The sequence below is a fragment of the Netta rufina genome (genome assembly GCF_964035555.1).
Source record: "Netta rufina genome assembly, chromosome: 5".
NCBI classification, from domain to species: domain Eukaryota; kingdom Metazoa; phylum Chordata; class Aves; order Anseriformes; family Anatidae; genus Netta; species Netta rufina.
The window spans coordinates 9,708,762-9,731,959 of record NC_140128.1 but is presented as its reverse complement, the minus strand read 5'-3'; the positions used below and the strand labels follow the sequence as shown (position 1 = coordinate 9,731,959).

At 34.7% G+C, this 23,198-nt stretch overlaps 1 protein-coding gene across 1 annotated transcript in view; it reads left to right on the top strand.

The window, feature by feature from the left end:
* Positions 1–23,198, top strand: part of LUZP2 (leucine zipper protein 2) — a gene marked incomplete at both ends in the record, with an annotated part of 183,765 nt that overhangs the window by 125,185 nt on the left and 35,382 nt on the right. Inside the window, 2 exons of the mRNA XM_084287250.1 lie at positions 13,585–13,659; positions 17,710–17,880. Coding sequence (XP_084143376.1) covers positions 13,585–13,659; positions 17,710–17,880 — 246 coding nt within the window. The remainder of the gene's footprint in view (positions 1–13,584; positions 13,660–17,709; positions 17,881–23,198) is intronic.

The window sequence follows — 23,198 nt, the reverse complement described above, 5'->3', positions numbered from 1 at the left end:
TTGATTTTTTTGCAAACCACTCTAACAGAGTTAGAATGCTTTTTATTAATTGTTTTCTGGGGTAAAGAAGAGAAGATTTAAAGCCTAAATGATTCTGCTATCTTTGTTTTTAAATAGACAAAAGAAGTGGTAAATATTAAGTTTGTTTACATGTTCAGATAAAACAATGTTCTAGTTCCTTTCTGGTTACCAAAATCTATTGCCCTATTTTATAGATTGTGTAGGGAGAAGTTTGTTCCCTGTTAAAGAGGGACAAGAGGATACATTCTAATCTTCTGTAAGTTATTCTCTACTGTCACAGGGAAATACTGTCTGGGGAATAGTTCCGTGTCTGGGATATAGTTCCTTTTATCGTAGGAATAGTGGCCTATGTTTGGCCATGTAAATTATGCTTTAAACTACTTAACCTGTATTGAGTAGACATCGTTTCTGATTATGAAGGAATACTTGAGCCTCCAGCTCAAAAGTAGGTTAGAAATTAGGTAGGGCAGATTCTGATCTAAATGCACTTACTTGAAAAATACAGAAAATGTTTATTTACCTTTTGGGGGAAACTATGAATTAATATAATTAAAAGCACTTTGAGAACCTTAGATGTTAACAAATTGTGAAAAGGATGCTGAAGTCCTGTGTACTGAGAAGTCCATATGCAAATACCTGAAATATCTCTTCACTGTTAAGTTGATCGTGGACAGAACTGCTGGTTTGTTAATTTGATATATCCTTTATGTAGTCTTTGTCAGTCTTTTTCCTGAGTAAAGTAAAATTGTTTTTGAAGAAAACGGAATTCCAAATTTCTGCTATCCTCCTAGATAGTCATGTGGGATGTAGGAAACAGTAGGTTCGATGTGCTGATCTGTATGTATTTCATGTCTGAAGACATTCAGTAGAGTAGAAGCTGTTTGGTACAGGGTGGAAAGCTTTTTAAGTACCTGTCTGGTCTGATTTGGCTGCTAGATGTGGACAACGCTAGATATTTTATCATTTCATTTCTATTTGCTTTGATACCAACAACTAGACAGATTCCAGGCTATCATTGCTGTTGAAGCTGTTTTGTGAAGCTCTGATTCTTTTTGATAAAAGATCAAAATGGTGCATGAGTAGTCTTCTGCCAGTGTCGAGAGTAACCAGTGTGTGTGATGATCTCCTGGATGCTAGTTATTGTCATACTATAGGATTTACACTGCTTCCCCTTACCACTGCATTCCCACACCATTCAACCTTATATTTTCTGCCTGCCTTATTGAGGGCTTTAGGGAATTGTATTTCCTGTATAGATGTGATTGTTGCAAGCTTCTCATAGCTGTTCGCTGGAAGGATGTACACTTGAGTCTAAGATTTTTACAGGGCATGAGGGAGCTCTGCAGTCTGTGCCCATTAAGCTATTGCTTTCTCTGGTGGAATTAATAATGAAGAACCCTAAGAGGGTTTTTTGGTTGTGATTTTTTGGTTTTGTTTTTCATAATCAACATTGAGAAACAGGTTCTTAATGAGCTTTAAATTGCTAACTGTTTTATAACTTCTTAAAATTTAAACTGGTAACTCTTATTGTCAATGAAGCTACTGATTAGAGGTTTGGGGAATAAGTGACCAAAACTTAACAAGTGGTAGTAAATAAAACATTACGTCTTAATTTTTGGCATGTGTTTACTCTCGTGTTTTCAAAGCGTTTTATAATCTTTGTTATGTTGCAAGGATGCATGTATATCTTCCTACCTATCTATCTGTATGATAAAGTGCCATGTGACTGATAAGCAGGGGGAGTCACTAAAGTTAAGTTATGTTCTCAAGGCTGTGTAGTTGTCATCTCTATTGACATTAGAATTTGAGTTCCTTTCTCTGTCAGTGCTCAGTCCCTTAAAACATGCAGTGCAATAACCTTAAAGATCTGACAGAATTGGAAATTTGCTACGTGTCTGAGCAAGGAAAATAAGGAATGATTAATACTAAATTTTCAGCCAAGAGTTTTGATTTTATAGCTCTCTTTTTAAGTAGGTACCTGCTAGTCCTGAATGAGTCCACTCTTAATTAGAATAGTTTAATTATTAATAGTTTAATAGTTAATGTAATATGCTGATTCATTACCGTATACTTAAGTTTCAATACTTTGCTAAGTTAAAATCAATGTTTGTTTCTGGCATTCATAACAACTTGTTTCCAAAAGTACTCCTCCACCATTCCCTGTCTTCACGTCGTTTTGTTACATTGTCCTAGAAACCTCATGGTTCACTAAAATAGAGAAGAATTGAAAATATGTTTTGGTATTCTTGAAACACAAGCATATGCGTGTCTGATATGAATACGACATGTAGAAAAATATAGCCAGCATTTACTTTCACTATCACCTTACACAAGTCTCTTGCATATTTGAAACCTTTGTTCTTTTAAATGTACAAGGTGCAAACAGTTAATTGTTATGGCTTGAATAAATGTTTGTTTATTGCTTTGTTATGAATTCCTAAGGATTGTGTTTGAGTTTCAGAAACATCAATTCTATCTACCATTTAATGTTTTCTTCTTTGGTCATTTAAATTTTGAGGCAAAATACACTGTTCACCACATTTTTAGGATGACAATCTAAATATTATGCCCTAATAAGCTCATCATCAATTACTTTAGTAGGTGCATGTCAACCATTGTTATCCAATGATATTGTGAACATACGTAGTTCATTTCCTTTGATCATTAATAATTATTTTAATTAATCCTCAACTGAAAGTGCAGATACAGTCCTAGAAAATCAAGTTGAACTGTGAGCAACAGCTAAATAAGCCTATTCTACTGATGTACACCATCTTCGTTCCATAGTATAATCTAAATAAGTAAGTAAATAGCATCAGCTGTATAATAAATTAGGTAACTGCTAATAAATACTCCATATCTGGTCTTACCATGAGCAAGGTAATGTATAATTATGCACCCTCTACTGAGGAGCAAATTGCCTTTGTTCCAGTTGGGTACATGCACATGGCCCACTATTGAAGTGTAGGTGCTAAATATGCATCGTAAATACATACCTGACTGTTTGCCTGTGGCCCTAGGGGGTCCTTAGAACGCTTCGCAATTTTAGAGGTGCCCAAGCGATAGCGGTAAAGAACCAACTGTGAAACTGGTTCCAAGAAGACAAATGCAGGGGGTAGGTTATGGGGGGCATGTGGCAGAAGCAAAGAATGAGGTGCTCAAACAGGGAAAGGTGGGGAAGTTAGTGGAGGTGACCAGGAGAAAGGAACAGGATGGGAAGAGGAAGGAATGAAAGAAACAAGAGGAGAATCTTACTCCCTGATGTTGATAGGCTCTGCTGCTCCTCACAGTGATCTAGCTTGTTTCTGCAGTGTAGCCTTGAACCCATACATTTGCATGAACTGCGACATCATGTGTTTAAAGAGAGATGATCACTTACCTTCAGTTTTCTCTTTTGCTTCTAAATAGTGCTTCAGGTACTTGAGTGCTCAATACCTCTAAAAGACTAAACCATACAATATTATCTTCTCAAACTTGGTCTTGTTTCATAATTACCAGCGGAGGCCTGTATGAGAAATGGTAGTTTAAATATAATGTTTTTCTTTCAGGAACTTATTTGAAGAAAGTATCATGGTCTAGGAAAAACCCAAACACACTTTCTATGGAAGGGGCAAAGGTTGTGTTTAAAAGACTTACCTAACCTGTACTTTTGCCCATGAATTGCATCTGCTTTTGTTAATATTATCAACTAGAGAATTCAGTTGGGTTTGTGTATTTGAAAAATGAGGCCATTCATACATTTTAAAGGTTTCTTTGCTATATTGAGAGTATCATAAAATTCATTTTTTCCCCTGAAAAATGCTTTTTTGGAGGGGAAAAAAATAAAAAGCATCATTGTTTTCCTTCAACTTTACATATACATTGATTTATTCAGCACAAAAGCAGTGCTCTTGTCTTGTTGGTGCTTTCACGTTGCCCTGTAATACTAAATGAAGGTGATAAAAGAAGGTGATAGACTGAGGACAATTTCATACGGACCTGTCACATCAACTTTTCTGAGAGAATGCTGCAGCTCTTTTCACTTTCAGACGGAATCTCTAGCCTGCAGTGTGCTTGTTCATCTCACTTGTTTCCTCAGCCTCTGAATCTTCTGTGACTTCCCTGGGGAAATTGAGCAGTGCTGCTTAGGACAAACAAAACAAACAATTATAAAATATCTGTTATAAACATAGCATAATACAAAATAATTAGAGGTGATTTTTTTTGTTTGTTTGTTTTTTCCTCAAAGGGATTTTTAAACTGGTGACGTTATTAGGGATATGTTGTATAAGCTACAGACTGACAACATCACATAGCAAAACAATCAAGTAGAATCCGGAAGAGGAAATCTCTCAAAGAAATTTTGCTTTTTAAATTAATACATGTAGACTTTTTTCCTTGGTTCTTCTTCCCAGTAACTCTTTGCACACCATTACTGCCTGATGTTATTCTGATCGTAACTTGTTTCTTTTGGTCTGTGTCCATTTACAGTGACATTTGCAAGTAGACACAAAAGTCCAGCTGGGCATTTCATCCATACATTTTTTGTAGTCTGTACCCACAGTGTTCTTTGCTTCTTTTACAAATACTATCACACGCTCAGCAGTGATATCATCTTGAGTCATTTATCCCTACTGTCCTATATTCTGTGTTTGCTTCAGTGATTATTCCTGTCTGTATTTTACACTTTTACACTTGTCTTTAGGGAATGTCATCTTATTTTCTCCAGTTTGTCAAGATAACTTTAGAAAAAAAACATTCTCCTATGACATGTAGAGTTCTGGTTTGATGTCACCAGAATATGTGATGAGTGTAAGTTTAATTCATGGTTCAGTTCATGAATGATATATAACAGATAAAACTCTGTCCCTTAGAGAGCTAGTTTGATTATTCTTTTCAGTATTTTACCAAAAATAATTGTTGTAGTATCTGTAAGTTATAATCTCTTCTTCTTTCCTCTTCCAAACATGGGTATCGTTTCCTCTTTTCCATTCTTCAGGATCATTAAGATTATTTTTATTCATCTTTTATTCATCTACTCTTGGCTGAGCCAGTGAGGGGCTAGGGTCCTAGAGCCACATCATAGCATACCACATCATACAGCAATAGAAATGATGATGTACAAATGTGACTAATAGAAGACGGCCAAGTGAAAAGTCTTAATTACTCAGAGTCGTATTCAAAAAAAAAAAAAAAAAAATCTTTGTCTAAAACCATTTGTCTAAAAATGTTAGGACAAGAACTAAAAATAAATGTAATTTACCAGGTACTGTGTAGCGTACAATTTAAATTTGGCTGAAAAGTGAAGAAAAAAATCAGCACACAGAACGGAGTTGAAAAGAATTTGGAAGACAAAGGCTTAAGCTACACTGTGTAAAAGATATCCTTTGAAATCTGCCCCAGACCTTGAGAACTACTACTACTACTAATTACTAAAAATAATTACTCAAAATATTGCTGCTGCAAGTAGTAATTATTTCAAACTATGGTTTGTTCTCTTGCAGTGAGGGTCTTTGTAGAAGAAAGCATTGTGACTACAAGTGTTGCAGAATGTTGCTCTTCATCTTGAGCTATGGAACAATTGTCTTTATCTAGTATTGCTAAAGGTTTGTGAGTAATGGATCCAGTGATACAGCGGTTATACAAGCAGATCAGGATCTCAGCAAGCTCAGAACTTATGAAGTGCTTTGCGTTTCATGCTCTAGTTCCATTTGTATACATTGGTTTATGTAGAGCCAGGAAGTAAGATTGATGACCCTTCTCCTTTTGAAGCATTTGCAATACAAATTGCGCTAAGTGCTGCACTTAGTCTCCATGGTTTAGGATCCCCATAGCTCTTGTTGCAGGCAGTAGTTCAGTCTTTGAAGCTGCTAGATGTTTTTTCTTTCAAGTGATGAGGCTTATGATAATTTTATTACAATGCTTCTGTTAATTATTCACATACTTTTCATGAAGTCAGAGCTTTTGTACACTTCTAGATGTGTAGTTGGATGCTACCCAGTACTGGAAATAAAATTCTCCTTTCAAGCTTATCCACTATTTGTGATTGGATCTGGCTACATATTGGGTGTAGGAAAACACTTCGAGACAGGATATTATTTGTTTTTCTCAGTAGTCCAGCACTTTGAGATAGGAAATTTAGATTGGCTAAATTGATTTTTGTGAAATACATTAGCTCTATTGCATACATACCTGTGGCTGAGATAAAAGGTGGCGAGTGGTGGCTTGATTACTTTTCAGATAACTCTCTTGTTGAGACAGTATACCTAGCATGGGGATAGTTTTGTCATCTATTACTGTGAGTGAATACCTGATTTCATGAAGTGCAAGATTTTTTTTCATCTTGTTTTAGTTGCCTTTCTTTTGAAGTAGGTCAAAAAACATTGAGTACTTGTGTTTTGTTTTTTTTTTGTTTGTTTGTTTGTTTTTGTTTTGTTTGTTTGTTTGGTTTTTATTTCCCTGAATGGTGGAGTGGTGGTATAATTTACTAACAAAACTTAGAAAAATATATGTAGAAAGTCTTATCTAGACACCTTTTTTTTTTTTTTTTTTTTTTTTTGCTTAGGGGCTATTTCACAGATTAAATTAACATTTCTTTGCTGTCCCATTTTTTCTATTTCAAATACCATATCTTATTTTTTTGTATACTGGTTCCGTAATGTTACAATCATTCATAATGTGTTAATGTTAGCTGCACAGTAGGAGACTAAAAATGCAGGCTGAATTGGTTGTGGAAAAATACTTAGAATGCTATTTGAAGAAAATTGAAAAAAAAATATATATATATATGTAATGAGATGTGGGATACAAGAAAGTACAGGGGTGTCACCATGTGTATTTCTGTGTAAGGATGTTGGTTTATGTATTTGTAACATAATTTATTATTGTCTTTATTGAAAAAAATCTCCTTCTGTAATTTTATTAATAGCTTCATGCAATTCCAGAGAACAGGTTTATGAAATGTGAAATACTGTTGCAGTGATTAGTAAGTCAAGTCTATTAGTTTATTGTTAGCGATTTTTTTTTTATGGCATAGTTTTGAGCATTAAAATGTGTTGAATTTTTTAATGAACTGAAAAATCAAATTTAAAGTTTCTGTATGGCCGTGAAGATGTAGCCTTAACAATATGGATTTGCATTACAAGTTAATGTGGTCTTAAATAGCTAGTCTGAGTTACTGTGAGATACAAGACTATTCAATGGCCAGCATGAGCTAAAGTTACTTAAAACTAGCAGCAGTAGCTTTACGTTTAACTGGCAGCATTCAGCTATTCAATCAATTTGCATACTTGGTCCAGCTCCCACCAAAATGAGCAGAGTTCTACAATCGATATCAAATTGAAATGGATTGGGACTTTGACTGACATGTTCTAAATAGCTTAATTCTAATAATGATTTTGAGTGTGCCCAGTAAAGGTGAAAATTTTAAAAATGTTGTCATGTAAAGTATTGAAAAAGTTCAAACTGCCCAAAGGTCAGAGAGAAAATAGGTCTGAGGGAAAGAAATATACCAAGCTGAAAGATGACTTAAAGCCTCAAACATGTACAGATACAAACATGTATTAGGAGAAAGAGGGAACATTTCCCATGAAAGCCATGAATGTGGATCCAGGTGTTCTATATGTCAAAAAGGGACAGGCTTCTGGATGAATAATGCCAGGGTCAGACTTACACCGTCATTTTTCTTCCATGTTTAAACTTCTGCAGTGGTAGATACTGTATAAATTCCTGAGGAAAAAATGTGTTTTTGTGGAAATATTAGAACTGAAGACTTGTTATGCTGAGAATACTGGGATGAGACAAGCTGTCAGCCTCCATGCAGCAAGGGAGGGAATGGTCTGGCAGAGGCACAACAAATTGTGAACAGGAAAACCAGGCACTCACAGCAGTACACACAGTGGAGAAAGCCCCCTTCACCCTCCAGCACTCACTGCAAGCTTTACGCCTGGCTCAGGGCACATGCCATGGAACATGTTGGCCTTCCCTGTTAGTGGAGAGGCTGGAGGAACAGCCAAGGTGGTGTGTCCTGAACACCACATCCCTGTTGGCACCTGGCACTTGTGGGTCTCCAGATCCAGCCGCTATCCCAGCCCTGGGGCTCCACACCAAACCGTGCTGTGGGGTGATGGCTGTGAGATGGCCTGGCTTTGGGCGTGTCCCACATTAGGTGTTCTTCCCAGCAGAGCCAACGTGGAACAAATGCTGAGGCATTCAAAATCAGATACATAAAAATTCTCAAAATAATTGGAGCATGTCACTTAGTCTCCTTCTGCTTGTTCCTGTTTTCTGGGTTGTTGCTGACAGCAAACAGCCACCTATACAATGATCTGCAGTATAAAATTCTCAAAATGAATGCAATAAATTTAATATTCATTTTGGGTAGGATTTTTGAAAATTGTGTTACAATTTGTTAACTGATTGGAACCACTTTAATTATTTATGAATACGCTGGTGTTAACGATGACTGTATATGTTGGATGGTTTGGGCTCCTCTTTGTTTCTCAGCTGAATATGAAGTGCTATTTTAGAAAATGCAAGCTTTGAGATAGCTATCTCATGAAAGGCACTTCTAAGTTAAGTGACATTGCCAGAAATACTAGGTCTATTTTCTTTCATATTTTCCTGGCTGAACTGTACTCTTGACTAGAAAGGTCAGATCTTAGAAGGAAGCCTCAAACCCAAAGAGGTAAAGTTTCTGGCAAGACTTGAACCTCTTTCAAGAAAAAGGAAGTAAATATTCATAACACGCTACTGAAAAAAGACCCAGAGCATACCGGTATGCCTAAAACGCATTTTAAAATGCTTACTTCCTCAAAGCGGGTGTCCTTACTACCTAAATTAATAATATAATTGTTTAAAGAAGGTTGACAGGAAAAAGAAAGAACAGCAGGTTGTTTTATTCATGTTGATTGGTTAGCAATGGGCAATAACATTTAATGCTAAACCATAATGTGCTCTGGCCTGAGCCAATGGAAGACCAGGCACAAATGTTAGTGTTGTGGCTTCCTGTGTATTGTCTGAGTGTGTTTCCACAGGTAAACAGCTAGTTAGTTTAGAGCTTGAGTACTTTTGTACAACCCCAGAAAAAATGCCATCTTGCTTTCAATGTAAATGGTTTTAATGTGAAAGAAAAGTGTGCAGGCCAGGGAACTCGAAGTGAAACTTCCACTATAAAACCCACAAAGGTCTTATTTCCTTTTTCGTGTATACTCAATGCAGTCACAAATAAGAGAGAAAAGCATGGTGGCAGCAACAGGAATCAAGAAAACTTAGAATTTTACAGAAATGATGCTTCTAACTGACTTTTACTGCTGTTGGAAGTGCTTTAAGTGCAACTGAGATGTTTCTGAACATCTGGCTGTAGGTGTACACCTGATTAACAGTAATCACTGCCAAAAAGTTTTATTCTCAGTTATATTTTACATACTCTGCATACAGCTACATACTCTTTGAACAGTAGAATTCAGAAGCATGAGTCTATGTTTTTCTAAGATACAAATAATGCTTACAGAATAAGCACAGAAAATTTCTATTTACTGGGTAATTTATTCAAGTTTAGTAGTTGTCCCAGTTTTCAGTTAAATGGTTTCCAATTAAAAAGTTGTCCTAGTTAGACAATATAATGAATTATGAAATAAAATGTTGTACACTAAATATTTTATCATTTTTCAAAGTATTTGTTTAATGACCATTTTTAAAAAAAAAAGTTCAAAATTTAACGTGATAAAACATCACTTAGTGTTCTTTATTAAAGCATTATCTGTGATAACTTTATCTTCAATAACCAACAATTCTTGGTATGTGTAAAAAAAAAATAAGGTTAAAATGTTTTATAATAAACAGCCAAATTAAAACATATCTTAATCATCCCCTGAAGAAAATTCATAAAGAGACTAGAAATAGTTACGGTTATTTTAAGCAGTTAGAAGTTAAAAACAAAAACAAATAAAAACAATAAAAAAGCCATCACCATTTGCATTTTATTTAATATTAAATGAATTTGAACGTGTTGCATACACTTTCTGTGGAAAAAATGCTAAAAGCTTTTAAAAATATTTTTAGGCTGTTCTAATGGTTGTTTAGTATTTTTAATAGCCATGTCTCCCTTTTTTTTATTTTTATTTTTGTACTTATGCTTGGAAAAATTTAAATATGGCCATTCTGTGTTGTGTAATTCACAGTGAGTAAGGGTACGTATATTTGTATGTGGATTTGATCTAGAAAAGTGTACTTTATGGATAAAAATTGCTCAGTGCATTCTTTCAGAGGATGAAAAATTGACTTATCTCGGGTTTGTCTGTAAGACCTGACTCTGTGAAAATGCCGAAGGGAAACAACATTTTTGTTTTCCCAGACCATGCTTTGCAAGGGTCTTTTCCTCCCTATCAAAACTTGCCTTGTGTAGTTCTATTGGTATTTTGTATTTGTTCTACATTCAGTCTCTAAGGCACATTAACTGAATTGGGGTCCTTATCAATCTTTTTAATTGAAATAGCAGTGAAGCTATTGTGATAAGAATCCAAGCTTGATAGATAAAATTTTCAGAAAAAAAAATATATATATTTATAATAAAAAAACTCATTCTGCCATTCGTGGATTTTTAAGTAAATAATCAGTATTTCTAAGTGAGTAGTTGATTAGAGGGAAAAAAAAAAAAAAAAAAAAAAAAAAGAAACATTTGGATGGTTATATGACCATCTGGCTCAATATCAATATTTTGATATCAATATTGAGCCAGATTATCAATATTGGCTCAGTAATCTGTGAAATAAAACCAGTATATGTGAAAGATACAGTTAAAATTTGCCCATCATAATACTATGATATTACCAAAAATAAGAATGAGGATAAATGAGGATATGTGCATCATAAATGATGCACATAGACAAACTTTACTAATAAATATTAGCCTGTCCTTTGGAAGAATACCTTTTCACTGTAAACTGAAAATATTTTACTTGATATGAGTTGTGTTACCACTATGTGTTAGATTAATTAATTCTTTTTAATGACAGGTACCAATTAAATTAAATTCTTTTCTTCCAAGTTGATTTTAATATGACTGCAGTTTCATTGAGAACAATGAATTATATAGTATTAGGCATTCTTCTGAAAAGAAAGAAAGAAACAGCTGTCACCTGTAACTACAGTTACCTGCTTTCTATTAACTACCCAGCTTTTCAGTCACCTGAATAATTTACATATCTAAGAAAACCAGACACCTTGAAATGTGTAAATCTATTCCACTGATTTAAACTTCAACACAGATGGTGCTGAATAGAAAAGTAGTCTAATTGTCTGGCCCACAACAAGTGGCAATCCATCATCCTCTTTGTAATCTTAATCCTTAGCAACACACACCATCAGAGATGCCATTGTGGCCTCTCACCATATAAACACTATTTTGTATAATTTCATTTTTAATGATAAGTGGAATTATATATACTCCTTTTCAAATGTTACTCATATTTTAATATGTATTAATTTGTTTAACTAGTGTAGAGTATTTTAATAAGTAACAATAACTAAAATGTTAATGATGTGAGAAATTACTTGGTCTAGTTCTAGTATCTAATGAGAACTGTCTCTGACAGAACCAAATTTAATTTCAGTCTTTAAAACATAGAAATGTGCTTATTGTCTGTGTTATGTACTATCTTTAGTAACAACTGCTGATGTTGCTGAACTTTAGGTAAATTCTTGTATGTTAATACACATTTTCCTCTCATAAAGTCTAGTTAAATTATGCAAAATCTAATGAAATCGAGATTCATTCTGTATTGCCTGCTCTGTCATGCTGATGAGCTGAACCACTTGTCTGATCTCTGGTGTGCATGTGACAGTGACTAGTACCAGCTCGACGAAATGTGATGCAGTGGAAATGATGGAATGTGGTCACGAGAGACTTCCCTGCATTTGAGCAAGAGGTTGACTTCTGCTTTGAAGCAAGATTGCCTAATCGTACATGTTTTTGACTAATGAAACTGTAGCTGCTCTGATAAATCCACAGATAAATGTCTAATCCTGTTTTAAAATGTGACTAAGTAGTTGTTTACATGATCAGGGAAATAAAAATGTCAGGCTTTCGTCTTTTTATCAGCCAGTACAGCCTATGCCTAATGCTAACAGACATCTCCTGAGGTATCTGCTAACAACCACAGGCCTGTCAAAGCTATACGTATCACCTACAGTATGTGCTGCAAGTAGTCATTGCACCAACATGTAAACCAAGTTAAATGTGCTTTGTGGAGTGTAGGCTAAAACAGCATTTATGTTGTGTGGCTACACATAAAGCTGTGGTACAGTCAGTAAAGTATGTCTGATCTTGAAAAGTCTGTCAAGAAAACAGTGTCTGTCTGGGTTAAACCTGTGAAACCTAGTAGGTGAGGGGTGGCAGTAAAGAAAGCATGATTACAAATACTTGGTCAAAATTGAAATGTGTTGCTCTTCCTAAAAGAGAAATGAGCAACGTATACGATTACTCTCCGTGCACAAAATGTGCACTACCTAGTCAGAATTTCAGAGAGAAGAAAACCTGATAGTCTAATACCTGTTTGCTCTTCCCTTCATAAACTGGGAAAACAAGAAGTAGGCTGTTATTGCAAAAGTAATAGGGAAAAAAAAAAAAAAAAAAAAAAAGGAAAAGAAAACTGTACCATCTTCCTTCTGGTTACATAGTAATGTGCTGTTAATGACAGAGCTGAGAACTGCGGGAATCTGGGAGCTCCTACTGCCCCAAAGTGGGAAGCTCCTGCAGAGAATGAGTTTCTCTGAAATGAGAAGCCTGTTCAACTGTGTCTCGTTCCCAGGGAAGGAAAGAGGAGAGAAAATCATTGTATTTATTTACTGAGTTTTTAAAGTACCTCCTAAATGTCTGCATTCAATATATTGCATATACTTTGTAGAAAGCTAGATCTCCTCCCAAAGGACTCGGCAGGCAAATAATGTGCAAGGTAAAAAGCAAACAGGCCTTCTGAACAGGGTGCAGACTGGGTGCCTGAATCTGACTTCAAGTATGGATCTCCCCAAATGCTTTCTTCCTATGTATTGCATAACTAGCTATTCCTGTGAATTTTCCTTTCATATCTCAAGGGAATGGAGATGAAGAAACAAATCTGAAGTTAACCCCTTGCCTACCAGCAGATAGTAGCATCTCATAAGGAGTCCACATGCGTGAATATTTGGATGCTTCCTAATTCCTGTGTTGATTCCTAGTTATGTTACTGTTAATAAGCCCATGTTTAAAAGTACAAAATCCTGTGTTGAATTACAAACAGAAGTAAGATAAATGAACAAAATAATGAAACCTGTTTGAACACTTGTGTTTTTCAGAAGGATACTATGGAACAATCATAAATATAGTATGAAATATCTTTTACTGCTGACATTGAAATTAAAGAGTAAACTTGCGTTCACAGATTCTGCAGATTTGAGCCCTGTTCCCACATAAAAATACATGTTCTCAAGGAAAAAAAATATATATCCCTCGAGGCCTTGTCTTTTGGCAACCAATTCTGACCCAATTCATTAAAATAAATAAATAAATTGTAGATTATATCAGCTTTTTCTTCTTTATTCCCACAGGCACAACAGCTAACAGATCTGGAGCAGAAACTAGCAGTTGCAAAGGATCAATTGGAAAAGGCAGCACTTGACAAAGTAAGAAGTGTAACGTGATGTAAGCACGTTTGTCAGCTGTGAATGTTTCAGTGTAATTTGACAAAAACAAATGGAACTATTGCAAAAATTCAGATGCATGTTTAATTGCACGTACCTGGGAGTTACCTTATTGAAGTCAGTGGAACTAATTACTATGTGTGAAGTTAAATTCAGCTGCAAGTTATTTAAGAGGAGGGAAATCAAGTTAGAAATAAGATCTCAAAGACCCACTGAAAGCAGAATGCTCTTTATGCATTCAAATGCACTAATGAGAATATGCCTGTTAACTGATATAATTTTATCTGAGGTTTAGTCTGGATAGAAATGTCTGTCGCTTGTCGGGATTGACTGATGTGACAGAGTGAGCTCTTCAGAGGGCAGAAGAGCACTCTCAGCACAGGAGGCCATGAGAAATCCTTAGGGAAGCAGTTTATCAGACAAGAAAACACTTCAATATACCTCTGAAGACTATTCTTTTAAGTGTTTGTATGTACATATATAAATTGTTTTTAATAGTTTTCTACTATTTTCAAGTTCCATTAAGCATGAAGAAAGTATGCCCCTTGCACGAAAGCATTTTTTGTTGGTTATCAGTATTACAATAATTGAAATTGTCCTTTTGATGAAGGATTTACCTCCAGCACTTCAAAATGTCTTCTATATAAGCAATGATCACAGTAGCACTATCCAAACCTGAGTGTGTTTCTGATATATCAGGTATTTTTTACTTGTACACTGAACTGAACTTGTACACCTACTCCACATATTAATTGAAAAATGTATACATATACTCAGGCATGCTCCCTCACTAGCGCTGTCTGTGGCAATGACAAGAGGACAGTGCTTGTAGGAAACATATTCTAAATGCAGTTATTATAATGCAGACGTATCTGAAGGAGAAAGTAAAGAAAGTTTGACATCAGGAACTTCTAATGAGAATGCTATTAAGAAATTCAATCTGCAAATTAAAAGGGGATTTGCAGCACACTAAGCTGACTTATCTGACCCTATGTTTCATTCTTATGAAATATTATAGAATTTTAATTTCGGGCTAGACTTACTAGAAGCCTGCTGTTGTCTTCTGGTAAATAATCACTGAGAAAGTCTTTGGGATGGCATCATTGCTCAAATGCTGTGCAAGTGCAGTGGAAATGAAGCAGGTAAACAGGAGTTAAACAGCAGTGCAAACGAAGGAAAAGGATGAAGTTCACATCAGTGAAATTGCGAACAGCAATATGAGACTAGAAATAGCCATGCTTGACTAGTTCTAACAGCAAAGTAATAAGACTATTTAAGCTTCAGGCACCTTTTTGCCCAGGTCGCAAGCTTTCTTGCTGAACTAAAAATAGTTAGAGATGTCCAATCATCCATCCATGTCTTCAGTGAAGACTTGGCCATAACCGTTTTGAGAATGTTAGCACATGTAGTTTCTGCTAAAGGAATGGAAAAGGTGTAGAAAGCAGAACACATTTTTGGAGCATGAGCTATATTGGAAATGAATAATTGAATGATTGAGTCTCAAACTGTGCCTATAAATAGGCATAAAATTGTATTTTTCCTTTGGGAGGATATCAAAATTCTCTTCTAAATATTTGTTTTAAATAATTTTTGCACTGATGGTAGACTTAGTGTTGCTCAGCAGTGTATTTATAATGCAGCATTTTTCTAGTTCCTGTGAAGGATCCTTGGAAAATTGACATTTTTTGCATTACCACAACCCAAAGTATTCTGTACTGCATTCAACCACATACCAAGAGTATAAACAGGTCTAGTAAATATAAAAAAAAAAAACATGCATTGTCTTTTGACGGTGTTTTTGACAGGCAGACAGTCTATTTGACCCACGATTGGGTATATCCAATGTCACCGAGAACTTTGTCAAATGACATCTTTGGTTCCGATGTTTTTTCCTTAAGTTGTACTCTTGTGCTGCATTTATAAAGCTATTATCTGCAAAGTCAAAATTGAATTTTGCTACCCTCAGGATGAAAACAAAACAGATTATTATGCTTTTACATCTGTAACGACAAAATGGCTGGCTGTAGCCAAGACAAAGTAAGCATTGACGAACAGCAGAGTGAGGTGAGAGGATGATAAATTAACAAGAGCATTTTAGGGATCAAGAGGCTACTTTCCCCTCAGAATCAAGAGGAGTCCATGTTTATTACCCTGAACGTGTTTGCTGATGTTTAATGGTGGTGCATCAGGTGCCCAGGCATACACATGCAGGGCATAGGAAGCATTCAGGGTCACGTAGTGCTATAATGCTTGAGTCCATATCTTCAGGCCAAATTAGACAGCCTGCTACTTCTGCCAATTTAGCTGATTTAGGCTATGTCAAATGGCAATTTCTGTTCTCTGTGTAGTCTGTTCTTGAAAAGGCAGATAAAAAGATATATAACAGAAAATAAGAGTGCTCAGATTTTCTCTTGTCACTTAAAAATTAAAAGATCCCAAGTCAGATGGATGAAGTAATCCTTACTGTTTTACACTGCCATTAGGTCAAAGATTTACCATCCTGGCTCAAGGTTCATACATTTTAATTAGTTGCTCATACAAAACACTGGCCTCTTTGATGATAATCTAGCTTTCCTTCTCACTGCACACATCTTAAGTGAAAGACACTCCATTTTGTCTGTTTGCAAACAAATGAACACCTTTCGATCTCCTGTTTCTTTGATTTTCCTTACTGAGCTCTGTACGAACAGTTTTTTGTGGCTGTCTTTTGTCCTGCCAACTGAAGTGTTCCCTGCTGACTCTTGTTTATTTACTCCTTTTTTTTTCTTTTTTTTTTTTTTTTTTTTTTTTTTAATAAATGGTGATTATTTCTTTCAGACTGTCTCAGTTATGTGATAAAGTCCCTAGCTGAATTTCAATGGAAGTTATCTGACATAAAACAAAAATATTAGCCAGGATCTAAGACTAGTTGTTCAGCAAATGAACGAAACCAAAATGATGTATGCTAAATCCCATTGCTTAAGATACTTATTCATACAACTGTGAAATATTTTTATATCATACATATAACATTTGACACGTAGTATGTTATATTTTACACATCTATTTCCCATCAGTTTTTGCCACAGTATACTTCATGATCCTTTATGCATCTCTTTATGTATCTGCTAAAAAATCTTTGAAGGACAAAATGCGTGGATGTATTCTGTATTTCTAGGTGTAATTTTAATACAAACACTAAAAGCGAGATTTTTTTTAACACCAAATGCTGCGTAACTCCCCCTGAAATAAGTATAATAAAGTTATTTCAATAACTAAGGTTTGACTTAAGTGATTTGCAATGATAGAACAAAGATTTAAAAAGAGATTTCTCCAGTACAATAGTTATCTTACTGTTCATACTGCCTCCATTTATTTCAGTGACAGACTGTTGTTTTGATTAATATATCTATCTGTATTTTTATGAGCAAAATAGCAGTATTCTTTCTCAAGTTACCAGCACTGTCTTGTAATTATGGGAATAGCAGTGTATTCTCCAATTGAAAGGTTAAAGCACAATAATGGTATGGACAATCATATTCTTAACAGATTTGAAATGCCTGTGGCCTATTATATGGCGCAGTAACATAATATGCACATGTATGTACATGAGGGAAGTCATACTTGTGTTGGATTAAAATCAATCTTTATAACATGAAAATTACTAATTATTCTGAATATTATAAACAAAATTCCATGAAAGGCTTGTCTTTGCAATACTTGTGTAATTTGATTCTTTCTATTATATGTGAAAATATATTTGTTGTATTTTTGTTCCTTTAAATATAAAATATTTAATAAGTATTTGCAATAAACGATATGGATAAAATGCATGGATGAAAGGAAAGAGTTCCATGACTTTTTAAAGTTTCATGTTTAATAAACAATAAGTTTATCTATTTAAAAACTGCATTAAACAGCCTTAATTTTTCCTGTTAATAAGAAAAAAGAGCAGCTGGTTCTAAATGTGGTGTTTAATGTAGAGAGAGAAAGCAAGCAATTGTGTTCATTATAACACATCTTGGAGAACTGGTGATTTCTTATTTTCCCCAGGAGTCACAGCTGAAAGCTCTGAAGGAAACTGTGCAGCTTTGCCTGTCTTCTGTTCTGCACAATCAGCCTCCTGCTATGAATCGAATGCCTACAAAACCAGCTGCGAAGCTGACACCCCTGGCTACAAAGGGCTCAAAAGTTCCATTTCAAATGACAAGCACCAGCACCAAGGTATGGTTTCTCCCTCACTTTTTTTTTTTTTTTTTTTTTTTTTTTTTAAGCATCTTTGAGAGTTTTTCCTTTAGGATCATCAAACTGGAACTAAGGAGGATTTAAAATTCATTGAAAGATTAGGATGAATTTGGAAGATAATTCTAAGCCTGTTTCCGATGTCAATAAACTTTTACAAAGTTGGGAACTGGGTACTTTTATTTGCTGAAGAACAAAATTCTATCACTTGCTAAATGGACCATGTTTGCATAACAAATTTACGAGGAAGATGGATTTACATCAAAAACAAGTGAGAATGCTAATTCATAAGATTATTTACCTGCCAGACATTGATAATGTGTTTGTGGCATTACAGCACTCAACAGTGACACCGTTTGTGTTTTTCATAAAAAAAGTCTAATATAAAACCAGAAAACAAACTGGGAAACCCAAACAGAATTTGCCAAAAGGGATCTTTGACTCACACATGTCCAGGAAATGGGAACAGAGTTTAGGAGAAAGTATAATTTTAAAATAAATCTTTAATGCAAAGTGTTTTGAGTAAATAGATTAAGACATTTTAATGCAGTCAAGGTTTAACAGTGATTGACAGCTATCCTGACAATTTTCATCTCCAGGGTTACATTTTGCTTCTGTGTTCAACTGGCTCAATAAATCTAGCACAAGCCTGTGATTTCAATTACAAAAGGAAATGTTACAGAAGGATGATGGATGGACAATTTAATATCCACCTTAAATTTCCATACTCTTTCCTCAAATAAAAATGGGAATTGCCAATTCATAGTCAATTTGTAATTTTTATATAGCAGCTGTTAATAAACACTATTAGTACAGTGGTTGGAGCCAAAAATTAGTAATCTTTCAGGGTGTAATGAAAATTGAAATATAATTTCAGACATCAGAATATGATTATAAAACTGGATCTCATGTTGCTAGTCTTAAAATAATTATTGGAGGTTCCTTAACTGTTTTACAGGAAGAAAACTTCACTTCAAAAAAAAATCATTAACTCTTGAAACAAAGCAGTGTATTAATAGCAACCCATGGGAATATCAATGCCTATTTAGATTAAGATTACTGGTTCTTTACAGATCTAATCTACAGATTTTAATCTACATATTAAGATTACTGCAGCAATGTGGGCTCTTCTCATGGGACTTGCAGGCTGAGCTTCACCCTGGGATCCCTGGAGCACATTTTTCCTAATGAGTGTGTCCGTAGAATGGTCTGCTTTCTTCTTATTGTCTTTTTCATCTGGTTGCGAATGTTTGCGCCTGTCATGAAAGCATAGGTGCACTGAAAGATAAGGCCAAAAAAGTCACTGTGCCTGTGTTTAATATTGATATAGGGTCAGAGGCTTTGAAGTATTTGAATTCTCTTTGGTTTTGCAGGTATTATTGTAGTGCAAAAAAGGAAATGTGAATACAATGTAGAGATTAAAATTGCATTTTTTGACATTTGATTGAAACACAAAATATTCTTCATTCTCTTTCCATAATCAAATAGATTTTGTGTTTAATGTTCCTGTTTATAAAATGTAGCAGTATTTCCATGCTGCAGTCTAAGTCCGCTCTATCCCACGAGTGCTTAAATAAGTTATACTGTCTCTTTAATAGACATTGCTCACATTTCTCTGCACATGGCATATGCCATGAAAATGTCTGCAAAAATAATGGTTTCCAGTCCTGCTCTTCCACACATTGACACCTCATTATTATAAATCTGTGCATTATCTGTGATTTTAAAACCATTGAAATCTGCTACTGTGAAATAGGTTGTCAAGTAATCATAGTCAGTCCAGAATTATACTCTCTACATCTGTGCTGTATTATGAAAGGCTTCTTTTTTATGACACCCATTCTTATGCATCTTTTCCTTGGCTTTATTTTACTCTTAAACCAAGTAAATCTAACTACAGGTGTATCGTTTTCTCTATTACATTTGCATAAACATTTTAATATAACAGGATAGTATTTATGTGAATGTAAATGTGTTTGATTACTTTAAATAAGTTTTCCTATGTCAAAATAGGAACTTCAGATGAGCGGTACTTAAGCGTCTTGTCATGTCTGATAAGCAGCAGTTTAACCTTCAGGAAAGAAATGATCATTTGTGTGGCAAAAATCTTATTTCAAAGATATTCTCATCCAGCCTAAAAAGTGTTTTCCAGAAGCGTCAAACTTATTTTAAATCTGTGAAAGGGTAGATCATATGATGTATGACATCAGTATCATTTCGGAACAGTCATCTACAAGATTGGGCTGCTTCTCATAAAAAACAATTTGGATATGAAAGTTGTATTTCTGTAGAGAAGATGCTTAAAACAACAACATGGTATAGATAGGATAATTAGAAATTAAATTGACAGATTTCTTATGAAAGGTTCATTTTAAAAAGATGATTTGCTAAGGAGTTATTTGGGTCTTTCAGGAAGCTAATATGAAGAAATCTAAAGTAAGTTTAAAAAAATCAATGTAAATCTGTAAGAAAAAAAAGTGCATAAATCAGGGGGAAATATGTTGATCTGGATAGCTCAGGAATTTGGAATAGTGAGTGGTAATGGGAAATTCTTACATTTAAATCATAGATAGAGTTTGCTTAAATTGATCAGAAGCAGTATCAGTCTGATGCACATTTTGCTATATTTTAAATGAGTTAATATGTAAAATTTACTACAGTGTAAAATACAGGATTGGCAGTAATATTTCAGACCAAACCCACTTGAGCCATCATTTACCCATCATAACACAGATGTCAGTGGTGAAAGTATTTACCATTATAAATGGATTGAAGACTGTGTGTGAGTTCAATGGCACTAACACCTCCAAGGAAACCACACACAATCAGAAAGTTGGCCATTAATCTTGATCTATGAGGTCTTTAACTTTCTAGATCATGACAATTCTTTTTATTATACAGTTTCTTTTTGCACTATCATGTCCCAGCAAGTAACCATTCTGTATTCTGGAAATGGAAAATCTTCCCAAGTGAGTTTAGAGTTGCCAGAGCTGGCTTCAGTGGCAGCAATTTCCTTGCCTCATTCCCATGAACAGAGGCCATGAGGAAAGGGAAAAATTATGATGATGAGGAGGGCTAAAACTCCACTTTGCTCTCCCTTTAAATCTCTAAATGAGTGCCTAAGGACATGGAATTTCATAGGCATTTAGGTACTGGAAGAGTGTATTGTTAATGGATAGATATTATAACATTGACTAGATTACCCACCACGGGAAATGTGGTTTGGGGTAATTTGTGAATTGTGTACTGGTTCTGCCTTCCTGTTGAGGCCTTTTCTGCACTAACTGTAGCTTGGCAAAAAAACAACTCAGAAGTTGTAGAGCTCTTCTCAAATATGTGGAGTTATTAGGTGGAATGCATTCTTACTCAGTTTGCTTTAATTCCCCTTTCTGAAAAAAAAGCTAACATTACACTTAATAAATATTTTATTTAATAGATATCATTCAAATATATTTGGCTGTGGAGTGTAAAGATACCTGTACCTAGAATGGAAGCAAATAAGATTCAGTAATTTGGAATATTAATGGTATACCAAAATCAGAAGTGAAACAGAGAAAAAGTTTCTATTTGCAGTGGTGAGGTTGAATACAGAAATAATGGACCATACGGTGACAAGGATACCAGAATAATCACATTGCTCCGGGGTGTTTTTGCCTAACTTTGTTTCACATATTCCCCAAATGAATTCTTTCATTATAAATGCCCTGTGGGTTTTTTGTATTTTGTGAACTGCACTATTTTAAGAGTAGAAATATCCAAGAATTTCGAACTGTGAAGAAAATAACACCCCCTTCCCATACAGTGCATAATTTGAAAGAACATATTAAATGCCACTTCAGTGTCCTAGTCTTGATAGAGAATATATAGACTGAGTATGAATGAGAACTATCCTGTAGAAAAGTAGGGAAACGGCTATTCCAGTGTGAATGCATTGAATGCATTTTTAAAAGATAGCAAAATCTCACAAAAAAATTACACTTTCCTCCTGGCAACTGCTGCAAGGAGCTCTTGCCTCTGTATTGGATATTCTGACTATTGTGTATTCCAGCATACGTGGATCAATGTAAAAATCCAGAAAATTTGAAGTACTGTTGGCTATCATCCTTTCTCCCAGAAATAAATATACTTCATGTGCTATCTAAATGAGTTTCAGGAAATTAATACTAGCTTTAAGCTTAGGAAAGTGTTCTTCTGGGCCTCAGCTTGTGAAACTGTTCAAGGAAGGTACATGTCTGGATATTTGGTCAGAATAGGCCAGACAGAAAAGCATTTTGGAATGGCCATGTAGAGCCCGAGCCCAAGTTTTCTGTGTTGGCACTTCCATGTATTTAGGTTAAATTTAGGCTTGCAATTATTTTGAAGGCATAATGAGCATCTGCTAAAGACACTGACCAGGGCTGCTGAAAATATGAGATGCCTTTACTGTGAGGAATTTAAGTTTCCTGACTTAACTTTTTCAGGGTTTGGTGGTGGTTGTTGCTGTTGTTTGTATGTGTGTTTTTTAACCTAGAAAAAGGTTATGATTCATCTAGTGAAACAGAACATTTCTTAGGCTCTAGACCCTTAAACATGTCATTCTACAAAACTAGAAATGATTGATATAAATATTTTATATGAAATAATGATAGAGTAGTTAATTACTTGTACTGAATATTAGTTATAGAAAATTGTGTATCATATTACTGATAAGACTAGGATATTATAGTGATAATTGACTAGAAATTTGAAAGGAACTGTAATTACATGTGTAGATTTCTTCAAAATATGCATAAACATTTTGAAAGACTGAAGAAACATTTGGGATGTGTAGGTTGGGTCCGTCCATGTTTATGAAGGATGAACAATTTTTTTTTATTTTCATATTTATTTGTAGATCATTGAAAACTAATATAATAGCTTTAGATTAAAGAAAATATAACCAGCTGAGTGTAGCAATATATCATCTCATCCTTTTCCCTTTGTAGGTCAGAACACAAACTTAGAACAAATTACTAAAGGAAATAATTTCTGTTTTCTAAAAGTGGAACTATTACTGATCAGATAATGTGTTGTAAGATTCCAGTACTCCAATATTACAATATATTATATTGTAATATAAATGAAGGTTCTGACTCCTGAACAAAGCAGCTGAAAATTTGTTGCTCAAGAAACTATGAAAAAAAAAACTTGAATAAAATTGTGGATTTACTTGTGTCATAAGTCTCTAAAAGCTTTTCAAGTACATCTGATTATTTTTACTTAGGGGTGACCTCTGTTGCTACAACATGCTGAAAAAATAACTAGGAAATTATTTCTCTTTA